The sequence below is a fragment of the Micromesistius poutassou genome (genome assembly GCF_964030765.1).
Source record: "Micromesistius poutassou genome assembly, chromosome: 19".
NCBI classification, from domain to species: Eukaryota; Metazoa; Chordata; class Actinopteri; order Gadiformes; family Gadidae; genus Micromesistius; species Micromesistius poutassou.
Window position 1 is genome coordinate 3,422,905 of NC_140289.1, and position 11,386 is coordinate 3,434,290.

The 11,386-nt window shown below is 44.8% G+C and overlaps 1 protein-coding gene and 1 long non-coding RNA gene across 2 annotated transcripts; one reads left to right on the forward strand and one right to left on the reverse strand.

Annotated features, from left to right (window-relative positions):
* Positions 1-63: 63 nt before the first annotated feature.
* On the reverse strand, positions 64-2,888 carry hddc2 (HD domain containing 2). The gene is made up of 6 exons (XM_084484010.1): positions 2,781-2,888; positions 2,388-2,509; positions 2,160-2,262; positions 1,535-1,603; positions 908-1,046; positions 64-590 (listed from the first exon to the last, which is right to left on the reverse strand). The coding sequence occupies exons 1-6, from the start codon at positions 2,850-2,852 to the stop codon at positions 424-426; spliced, it is 672 nt and encodes a 223-aa protein (XP_084340136.1). The 5' UTR covers positions 2,853-2,888; the 3' UTR covers positions 64-423.
* A 269-nt stretch (positions 2,889-3,157) lies between these two features.
* LOC311364020 lies at positions 3,158-4,138 on the forward strand. Its single transcript, XR_014639103.1, has 3 exons — positions 3,158-3,299; positions 3,408-3,521; positions 3,830-4,138. It is a non-coding gene; the product is annotated as an uncharacterized lncRNA (long non-coding RNA).
* Positions 4,139-11,386: the final 7,248 nt, after the last annotated feature.

Consider the following 11,386-nt stretch of genomic DNA (forward strand, 5'->3'; position numbering starts at 1 on the left):
ACATCCAACCGTAGTATTGAAATGTCTGACAGATTTTATATTATAGAGCCACAGACAGCAATTTGTCAATTACATGACCATGCTGACCAAGGATTTCCTTTTTTCCCTTTAGTTTCTCAAAGCATAGAGAGACTCAGGAGTTCACCCACAATCCTGAAGCCCCTCTTAAGAGTCACAGGACCATGGGTCATATGACCATACAATGAAACACTGGGTGGCTAATGAAGTTAAGACATGTGATCCGACACAAATAGTTTAAACATGAGGTCAGGGTAAAGAAAGGAAAAAACACTAGCAGCAACTGCAGCTGCATTTTTCAACAATGTAAACAACACTGTGTTCTCCTATAAAGCAAATCTGGAGTCTTCCGGTCTTTTGAGCTCCTCCACCAAGAGGAGTGTGTCCAGTGGTCCGTGTTCCCAGTCAGGACGTATGTGTCGGAGGTTCTGCTGGTGGTCGTTCTGCCGAATCCGTAGCGCTGCCCTCTGAGATCCTAGAATGCTTTGCCTCAGCGGCATTGCTCATGTGACCTCTTCGCTCTCCCTTGAGACAGTCGACCAGCTGAATCACATCGGGGTGGTGAAAACGACCTGACGCCGACATCACGAGAGACGGTGGGAGGAAGGCAGAATAACAGTTGTACACATGAGGAGGATGTGTAAGGCTGGGTACTTTCAGACCATATCCGTGCATATCTGAGCATAAAACTGTAAAGGGTCCCTGTTTAACCCCCGGGGGTTATATTGATTGAAAGCCTTTTTAGAAGTCAGACGGTGCAATCAGATGTAGAATGGACCATGAAACTTTTGGTACAGTCCGTCTATCCATCATACATCTGAGTGGACACTCCCACATGTGATGTCCTTAGGGTAGACAGTCTCATGCCTGCAGGGATGGAGATGCATACCTTCGGTCGAGTCAAAGAACTCCTGCAGTCTTCCGGGGGTTTTCTCCAGTTCTTCATACTCGTGGGCCTGGAGGATCATCTCCGCAAGGTCAAAATCTTTGACCAGCCTCGCTTCTGGGCTGCTCTGTGACTCGTACTCCTGTGTGGCCCGTGTGCATTACAGGAATACAGCAGATGAAGTCACATGTCCATCGGTGTGGGTGCTAACAAATGACCTAGGAAATACACAAACATCAATGGGAAGAATGAATTTAAATGATTGCAAAGGTTGTATTAATACTGATGATGCAACCTTTGCAGTCGTTTTCATGGAATCTTCCCATTGATGTTTGGTGTATGTCGTAGGTCGTTTGTTAGTGTCGAGAAATGCACAATGACTGGTCCAACAGAACATTGATTCATGGCCCATTGAACCATGACTCTCTCTGGTCCAACACGTTTGTCTAGTTACTAGACAAACGTCAATAATCCATACGTTATTAGGAAAACCACACAAAGAGCAGAGCACCATGGTACTAGACTCTAGTACCACATTGCTGTGGTTTGTGTGGTTTCAATGGATGTGTAATACATTTAAAGAGAATGCAGCAGAGTACAGTAGATGGAGTTTAGTTGAAACACACTTGCCTCCCAGAGTCCATAAATCTCCTTTTTCAGACCCTCTTGCAGCAAATCTGTTAAAGTTGTCATTGCTTCCTGCGATGGTATGAGGAATTATGACTATTAATATAGGGAAGATGCATAAATGTACAGAAGGGACAGAGCAGGGCAAATAGAGAGAAAATATGTTAAAGGAAAAGGAGCTTCACAGGCTCCTATAACATAACACAGGCTCTAGATAGAGAGAGAGAGAGAGAGAGAGAGAGAGAGAGAGAGATAACTTTATTTATCCCGGGGGGAAATTAGGTCATCGTGGCAGTGGTACAACACAATCACAAATACAATCACGAGGTAAGAGCAAATATTGATATTAAAAACAGTACAATACACAATATGCAAACACTATACACAATAAGATGCTTAGCAGTTCCAGGATAATATTAAATATTGAGCAAAATATAACTTAGTGGATTTATAATGTGCAAGATAAGGAGAGATAAGGTGCAGTTTTATTTACAGTGATAAGATTTAAATTTAAATTATTTGTGTGTATTGCGTGGGCGTTGCTGAGAAGCGTTGTACAGTCTAACGACACCAGGTAGGAATGATTTCCTGTGCCGTTCTTTAAGGCACCATGAGAGGAGCAGGTCACCTTTTCTCTTCTGTGCTTCTCTTCCTTGCTGACATTATCCATCGGGGCAATATCTCCCACAATGCTCTCTGCCATATCGTGAACCAGTGCGATCTTCATGCACCTGAGGACAGACAAATAGGAGAGACGGTCATTTCATATCAGAGAGGTTCTTTTGTTTTTGCCCTTGACCTCCTGATGAATGTGGGTGATTATATCTTAGGAATAACACAGGACTCACCCACTCACCTTTCCTTGTTGACTGTGGGGTCTGTGATGGTCATCGCCATTATAGCCATCCTGTACATGTGGTCGGAGACGCTCTCGGGCTGCTTCACGTTCCTGTACACCCAGCCGGTGCGAGGGACTCGCTAGAAGGACGCAAACAAGACATTGGGGAAATGTAATAACACAGCAGTAGGAGAGATAAAGACGCATATCGGCTCCATTGCCCACTGTGAACCATCTTTTTAAAGCAATTATGATGACTAGTATTAAGCATAACTTCACATGTGTGGTCTCTCCACGTCGACATTTTATGAGATAAACGATGCTCAAGGACACATTTTTTTAAGATTTAAATGCAGCACGCTACAATTCGAACTAAGTGTTTTAATGCACACGTTTTGAAGACAGTCTTACTTTTAGTTGTCCAACTAGTTTCAGAAATTGCAAAAGATTCACGCTTTCAGCGGTGCTCAAGGAGGCTGCCATTTTTGGAGGCTGGATGTTATGACCCGGTAGAAGACACGTGGGTATCGTAAAACTCCCTCTGCTCGCTTATATACTCAAATAATGTGAGCATCCATCTTCTCAATATTTTGAATTCCAAGGTTACTGTGAATAAGGGTAGACTTGGCGATAATGATACAATGATATTATTTATGTTCATGAATGTTGGCCACACGGTGGCGCAGCTAACATAGGGGAACGTAAAATAAACTTGCGTCGCTCACGCGATGACGTCATTTTGTGCGCCGGTAGTGCGCAAGGCGGGCGATTCCAAATAAACAAAACAAACCACCCATCGAGTTTAGAAGTCTGTCATTGACAGAGCTGTGAGTTGCCATAATGAAGAAGGCACCCAAGTCGAAATTGAAGGCCGAGATCAAATCAAAAACAAAGACTAAGATTAATTTGAGGCCAGCGGCGGAAGCAATGGTGAGTCGATTAGTTAAACACGTACATTCAATGCTTTATATCCTACTAGTGAGTTATAGTGAGGAGCTTAATGAAGATAACGTTATAACCGAATCATTCATTCTCTAGGTCGAACTTGGATTACTCCTTTTTTTGAATAAGCTTGCAGTGGAAGCAAGAACCAAAGCTTTTGAAGATAAATCTCTAACTATAAGAGCTCACCATCTCCCGGCAGTCTCCAAGGTAGGGTGTGGGTGATCAATAGCTGCAAGCAACGAATAAGGGCGTTGAGACCTCTTGCGATGAATGGCCAACCCGTGTTGGCCACTCATCGCATCGCCTTTCTTACCCCTCTATTTTGTCTCCGGATTGCTGTGGAGATCATATTGTATCGTCAAGATTTGTCATATAATATGATCTCCCGATTGATGTGGAGATCATATTGTATCGTCATTCGTCATATAGGCCTACTATGTCCTCCATACAATATTAATGTGTAACCGTGTCTGAAAAAACATCTCATGTTGATTTTGTTTTCCTTCTGTTCATAGATGATACTGAAAAAATCAAGAGGATGAAGTGAACGCTGGCGATGGTCATAGCATTGCATTTGAACAGTTGAGGGACTCTTCCTTGAACTAAATGTAAATTGTACTTGGAATTCATGCATATTCATGCATATTTCATCTTTTAAATTCCCAAATATCCTCACAGTATGTTTTTAAGTGTGTATTTGTGTTGTGTAATAAGCCCTGTCTTGTTTAAATGGTGTTGATTTCTTATTTGTAATGTTTCATTTATATACCAGTTATGGCAACATTTTTTAGGATGGGTAATGAATAAAGTGGTTTTGCACGGTAGGAGTGACTTTCTTGACTCCTGATATCAAAATAAGTCAGTCAGCTCAAGATCAGTGGGGTATACTACGAACCTCACTGAACATACCCAGGCTTTCTTGGGAAGCCTCCGGGTTGTGTTGTCTTTCTGTGTGATATGTGTGTCCTCGCCATCCAGCTGTGGCAGAGTGTTCTCCGCCGACTGATAGGGGGGCTCGAGGGTCATCTTGACCCTCTTGAATGTGTGGTGTGTTGTGTTTGTTAGATTTTGGGCCCAGAGTTGACTATATTCGTAATGTAATGTGTCCGTTAGGTTATTTTTGCCCATCACTAACAAGGACGATAAAGTAGCGAATACCCTCTGATGAGAACCTGTATCTCTCATAAAGAATATTCTCAGGCAATGCCAAGGGATCGGATCTGTCCCAAAATACCCTCTGTCTCCGGAGAGACCCCTGTACGATACGGGCTCCGAGGTCTACGGGGAAACCCACAAATGATGACGTCATTGTCAACGGAGGGGCGAGGAAGCTGCGCTTATCTTAGCTGAAAACCTGCTCCCGACCATGGCCTCCAATTAACGTGAAATTGAGCGCACATGCACGAGCCCGTCTCTCCACCCAGTCTCCTCCCTCATTTAATATGCTAATTCGTATAAATAGGCCTGCAGTAGTGCGCTCGTTAGGAGAAAGGAGAACATGGAGAAAGGAAGAAAAAATAACTTTAGTGAATGCGAGGTGGAGGTGCTGATTTCGGAGGTAGAGGCCAGAAATACGATCTTGTTTGGCTCTCTTTCCTCCGGAATCAGCACCAAAAGCAAAAAACTGGCGTGGGAAAACGTTGCCAAGTCGGTCAATGAGGTTGGGGCGGAAAGCCGAACTGTGGCTGACATTAAAAAAAAGTGGTCGGACATCAAGGTGGACGTAAAAAGAAAGGTCTCTGCCCACCGGAGAAGCGTGGGTCAGAGCGCAGCGGGGCGGAGTCTGGGAGCTCGCCCTATTTGAGCAAAGGGTGGCAGCTGTGATTTGGGATCGGCTCTTTTTTGACCAAAAAATCATAATAGTCGCGGAACACCCGTTAATTTTGAATGCGACCATCTTCTAACGGCTAAGGCCAACACTGCCATTGTCAACCTATCGATTATTGCCACATTTTGCGCATGCTTTTATATTCTCATTTATTTGGATGCATGCTGACGATAGGTTGTATCCATACACCCAATGTGTCAATAATATGTAGGCCTACATAATTCGAAATTGGCCGACTGGTTCATTGATGGATTGATTTTAAGTAACAATGGCTTGTGCTTACTCCACTCAACATCACATAATAATATTGCAGTCAAGAATTTCACAACAAATGTGTGAAGAGAGATCATATGTCATGCGTGGTCCGGAAAATATGTAACGTTTAATAAACAAGCCATCACTGAAAATAATATTGCTGGGGCTTCGTTTTAATTCCAATATTGACAATTTAGTTTTATGGGTCTGTTTAAGTTTAGCCAACAGTGTCACATTATGCGTCTCGACAACAATAACGCATGATTGAAGCGCATTTAAGATCACGCATTCCGACGTTCAAATCCACTTTGAACTCGCCTCATATTGCAATATTAGGCCTACTTCATGACTCGTGATCGCGTAGGCTTAATGTTGTTGCGCTGCATTGCCTCTATGTGCCGCCAACTGACAAAATGCAGCAGAAATGTGCGTAAGCCAGGCATTTAGTTTGCGTGGAGAACCGCACTTTCTCACGTCAAGTCAGTCTTTGTACATCCGAACGTTTGCGTGAGAAGTTGCTTACGCAGCTTTTTTGTGCGTAAGCAAGCTTTGTACATGAGGCCCCTGCTGTTTATTGGTCAGAATCGTTCTTTCTGGCTCCTGTGTGATTGATCCGGTTTGAAGCGGTGACGGTTGGTTCTGGTCCGTTTCAGGCGGTCATCGAGGAGGTACTGGAGGAGAGCCCATACTACGAAGGGACAGGAGCCAGGTGACCATAGCCTAGGGTCAGAGAGGTCAAGGTCATCAACACATGTTCACTAGCCCTCCCCTCTGACCCTAGGGTCAAAGGTCAAGGTCATCAACACATGTTCACTAGCCCTCCCCTCTGACCCTAGGCTCAGAGAGGTCAAGGTCATCAACACATGTTCACTAGCCCTTCCCTCTGACCCTAGGCTCAGAGGTCAAGGTCATCAACACATGTTCACTAGCCCTCCCAAGAAGTTCACACCGCTCCGTTTAAAAGAGAACAAGCTCAATTTATAATTATTATTTGAATAATTACTATTATTAGTATTTTGATATGAAATGCAATCTATATTTTTTTTTTGGGAGGGGGGGAAATGTACTGATTCCTTTGATTAAATAAATACAATCAATTAGTTTTTTTTATTTGTTTGTCCATGCATTGTGTAACAGGCAATAAATGTCTTCTTTATGAATTGGGTGTGACTGTACGGATATTTGATGTATGACTATAATGTCATCGCCTTGTTTTTGTTTGTATAAAATATGTACAGATATAGATTTAATACATGTAAATGTTTGACTAATATATTGGAACACTGTTCAAATATACAATATAAGAATATTAAAGTAACAATATAATGTATTATTTTATTAATGTCATTTGAAACATTTAGTGTCATTTGGATTTCTGTACGTTTTGATAACTTCATCACTTTGACAATAAATATGTGAGCTGATTGATTTTATTATTTTTTATGCCGTTATAGCATTTCTATTTTGTGAATAAACAAACGCAACTATAAAGACTTTCATAGTTGCATAATTTGCCTAAATGTTGTAATTTGCATATTTAAGTTAAGTAAGTTGTGTTCTATTTTTTTATGTTCTATAATAGTAATTGTATCAATACAATAATTAATTAGTTAACTAGTTATGTTACACATTAGGCATTTATTTTTTTATTATTTATATTATTTTCATCAAAAGGAAATACACCATCATACGGTGTAATTTCATCAACTTCAATCAGCATACAATTCCTGGTAGTAACAGTATTCCTCTACTCCATATGGTTTTAAACCACACTCACACATCCACATAATATATACCATTTATTCCCACTCATCCACATATCGTTCACCTTTTAAACACACAAACCCAAACACACACCCACAGTTTGTAACCCAAACCCACCCACCCACTCCCACCCCCGCTCAACACACACACACACACACACACACACACACACACACACACACACACACACACACACACACACACACACACACACACACACACACACACACACACACACACACACACACACACACACACACACACACACACACACACACACACATCTATGGCGGCGCACACCTGCATGTAGTTCCGCTGATTATTCGCTGATTATTTCGCGGGTCTCGGTGCGGATCGCGCTGCGTCTCCATTGAGCCTCACTGTGCTGCTGCTGCTCGCGCTCCGTCAGCTGTTGGCTCCACCACAGGTTAGATTGAAAAAGACGCTGAGCCGTCTCCATTACACGGTTAATATTGACGTTATTTTAGTAGTTTAACCGAAACATGGTTAGAAACGTCCGGTTGAAGTTATAAAAGTAACTAATGATCCGTCTGGTCCTTTTGTTTTCCAGGTTGACCGTCGGGTTAATTAACGAACACTTTTTGAAGTAAAACGGCCCGCTACATCCGGACCTGCTGTGAGTAGGACACTTAGGCCTATTTATAATTTATCTTAATTGTTTTTTACTCTAGGCCTACTTGATAAGTTGAATAATAGTAGTTCTGGATGTATGTCGTCGTAAGCTGTTTTTAATTGAGTTAATTGATATTTTTCGCCGGGTGACGCGGCTGCAGATATTTATCAATGACTCCATGACGGAGTTGGCGGCGGAAGACGTAGGGGGGCGGGGCCATGACGTCACACAATGACTCCGCACTCGGTTACCGTCGTAGTTAGATGGGAAAAATTACTTATTTTAAGAACTTATTTGGATTTATTGGATTAATCACTAATTAAAACACACACACACACACACACGCCGTAAAACTAATCTCGTTGCTCTCCTTCACAGCGCAAGAAGAAGAAACAGATTCTGTGAGTATCACGATCGAACCACGAAGAAGAAACTGCGAACTGTAAGTCACAACATTTTCTTTTAATGCTGTGGGCTGACAGCGTTTAGTTTGAACCGGTTCTCAGGCCCTGCCCCACGTAGGCCCTGCCCCGCCCCACGTAGGCCCCGCCCCACGTAGGCCCCGCCCCACGTAGGCCCCGCCCCGCCCCCTCTCTGGCCCCGCCCCGCCCCCCTTCTCTCTGGCCTCTCTCTCTCTCTGGCCTCTCTCTCTCTCTGGCCTCTCTCTCTCTCTGGCCTCTCTCTCTCTCTGGCCTCTCTCTCTCTCTCTCTCTCTCTCTCTCTCTCTCTCTCTCTCTCTCTCTCTCTCTCTCTCTCTCTCTCTCTCTCTCTCTCTCTCTCTCTCTCTCTCTTCCCCCCCCCCCCCCGTTCTCATGCCTCTCATTCGTCCCTAGAAGATACTTTATCCGTCCACTTTCCTACTACATTCCTCATCATTGCATCACATCCCATGTGTGTTGTCCTACTGATAAGGGTGTGTGACTGACTGACCAGAGATGCATGCGAGGGTTCTGCGCTGTTTGAGGCCTTCAGTTGTGTAGACATTCCCCCTCAGGGGAACCTAGTGTTTAAGAGGCCGTCGTCACGTCAGTTACATGAACTGGAACGTCCTTCAGGATGGCGACAGGGACTCCTCAAGGAGACACACCAGGGGGCGAGATGTGAGGGCTGTCCCTCTCAGCAACTAGAACCCAACCTGGTTCCTGCACCTGAGAACCACGGAGCACGTTCCAACATTTCCCTCCGTACGCTTTGAAGCCCTAGCCCCCCCACCACTGGTCTCTCCATCAAACCCTCCACTGGTCTCTCCTCTCTCAAAGACCTACAAACCCAGCGCTGGTCTCTCTGTCAAACCCACCACTGGTCTCTCCGCTCTCAAGTACCTACAAACCCACCACTGGTCTCTTCTTAAAGACCTACAAACCCACCACTGGTTTCTCTTCTCTCAAAGACCTACAAACCCACCACTGGTTTCTCCTCTCAAAGACCTACAAACCCTCCACTGGTCTCTCGTCTCTGAGGGGTGATGGCCTCCGTCGCCCCCGGTCGATCGAAAGGGAGTCGGGTTCAGATTCCCAAATCTGGAGAGGCGGAGATAGGCGCCGCGAGGCGTCCAGTGCGGTAACGCAAACGACCCCGGAGAAGCTGGCGGGAGCCCCGGGAAGAGTTCTCTTTTCTTTGAAGGGCAGGGCGCAAAGACCTACAAACCCAGCACTGGTATCTCGTCTCTCAAAGACCTACAAACCCAGCACTGGTCTCTCCGTCAATCCCGCCACTGGTCTCGTCTCAAAGACCTACAAACCCAGCGCTGGTCTCTCTGTCAAAACCTCCGATGGTCTCTCCTCTCTCAAGGACCTAAAAACCCCACCACTGGTCTCTCAAAGACCTACAAAACCTCCACTGGTCTCTCCGTCAAACCCAGCACTGGTCTCTCCGTCAAACCCTCCACTGGTCTCTCAAAGACCTACAAACCCAGCGCTGGTCTCTCCGTCAAACCCTCCACTGGTCTCGTCTCTCAAAGACCTACAAAGCCACCGCTGGTCTCTGTCAAAACCTCCACTGGTCTCTCCTCTCTCAAAGACCTACAAACCCACCACTGGTCTCTCCTCTCTCAAAGACCTACAAACCCTCCACTGGTCTCTCTCATTTGGCTTTGTATTCCTTTGAGTATTGTCATTGTTTGTGTAAATACACAATCTAATAACTGAAAATAAAGAGGTGTGATCTTTAACCTGGTACTGGTCAATCTTTGCATGTCATGGGGTACTAAGTGTGAGGGGCAATCTTTGCATGGCATGGGGCACTACTTCATGTGAGGGGCAATATTTAACCTGGCATGGGGCACTAAGTGTGAGCGGGGCAATTGTTGACTTTGCACAGGGTATTAAGTGTGAGAGGGGTGATCTTTAACCTTGCATGTGGCACTAAGTGTGAGAGGGGCAATCGTTGCCCTGGCATGGGGCACTAAGTGTGAGGGGCAATCGTTGCCCTGGCATGGGGCACTAAGTGTGAGAGGGGCAATCTTTAACCTGGTACTGGGCACCACATGTGTGAGGGGAAATTGTTCTACTTCTACTTGGCTTGTATTACCTGAACATTTTAATTTTCAGCTATAGGAGGATGCTACTCTTCCTGAAACACCCTTGAGTGTCATTTGGTCGGATGTTTCTGATGACTCAAGTCTGTGGCCTAAATCAAAGAGGATAACAAAGTGGGTGTTCAATACAGCAAGAGCCTGGAGCGATCTAGCATCTGGATCTCAATTCAACCTTCTACACACTGGACAGGATGACTTGAGTGTCATGCAGCTTGGACTGTAGTGTGACTGAATCATGCAAACAATGGGAAGCGACAATGGCTACTTGGTACAATGGATGATGGACTAACGGCATTCCGAATGGACAGAATCGGATGAGAAACCAACCAACTAACTGAAGATGGAAGATGAAACATTCTGCAACGTTCTCTCAACATGATGGACTGCTGGCAAGCCCTCTGGATCTCCTGTACTCCTGCCCTGAGATCCAAGTATTTCTCGGGCTGAATCGGAAACCATCTTGGAAACATCCCAACTAGCGTCCCTGTCGAGCTGCAGTTGTGCTCTACTTCAGAAGAGGTGAAGAAAGCCTCACTGGGGCTTCAAGGTCTATGAAGAGGAACGTTGAAATGTGCACCATGATTCTCTCCTGTAAGAGCTGTTGTATTCTAGTCGCCGAGAGGGGGAGCCTCACAGCCTACCCTTTGGCGTTTCTCCTTGGAGTCCCTGTCACGGTCTTGACGGACGTTCCAGGTCATGTAACTGATGTTACGACAGCCTTTTGAAAACTTGGTTTCTCCTGAGGGGGAACCTCTACAGAACTGTAGGCGTCAGATGGCACAGTATCCCAGCATGCATCTCTGGTCACTCAGATCACACCCTGATCAGTAAGGCAACACTCATGCGATGTGCATGCGATGTTTTAGAGAGTAGTAAGGAAGTAGACAAAAGGCATGAGAACAGTTTGTTATTTTGTACTGTTGTCAGCCTTGTTTATGGGTGGGAATTATTTGCTAAATGGGGGGGATATGAAATGTATAGTCAATTATTTGTACATGAACCAACAGCAACAAACTACTAGATCTGCTCAAGGTAAGTCTGTTGGCTGTATTTTG

What these genes read in the sequence shown, in the direction of transcription:
- hddc2 (XM_084484010.1), bottom strand. Translation starts at nt 2,852, where the DNA reads ATGGCAGCCTCCTTGAGCACCGCTGAAAGCGTGAATCTTTTGCAATTT. An exon ending in CCCACAGTCAACAAGGAAAG is followed by an intron (nt 2,263 to 2,387) that starts GTGAGTGGGTGA and finishes GTCTGTCCTCAG; the next exon opens with GTGCATGAAGATCGCACTGG. An exon ending in GTTCTTTGACTCGACCGAAG is followed by an intron (nt 591 to 907) that starts GTATGCATCTCC and finishes TGTCGGCGTCAG; the next exon opens with GTCGTTTTCACCACCCCGAT.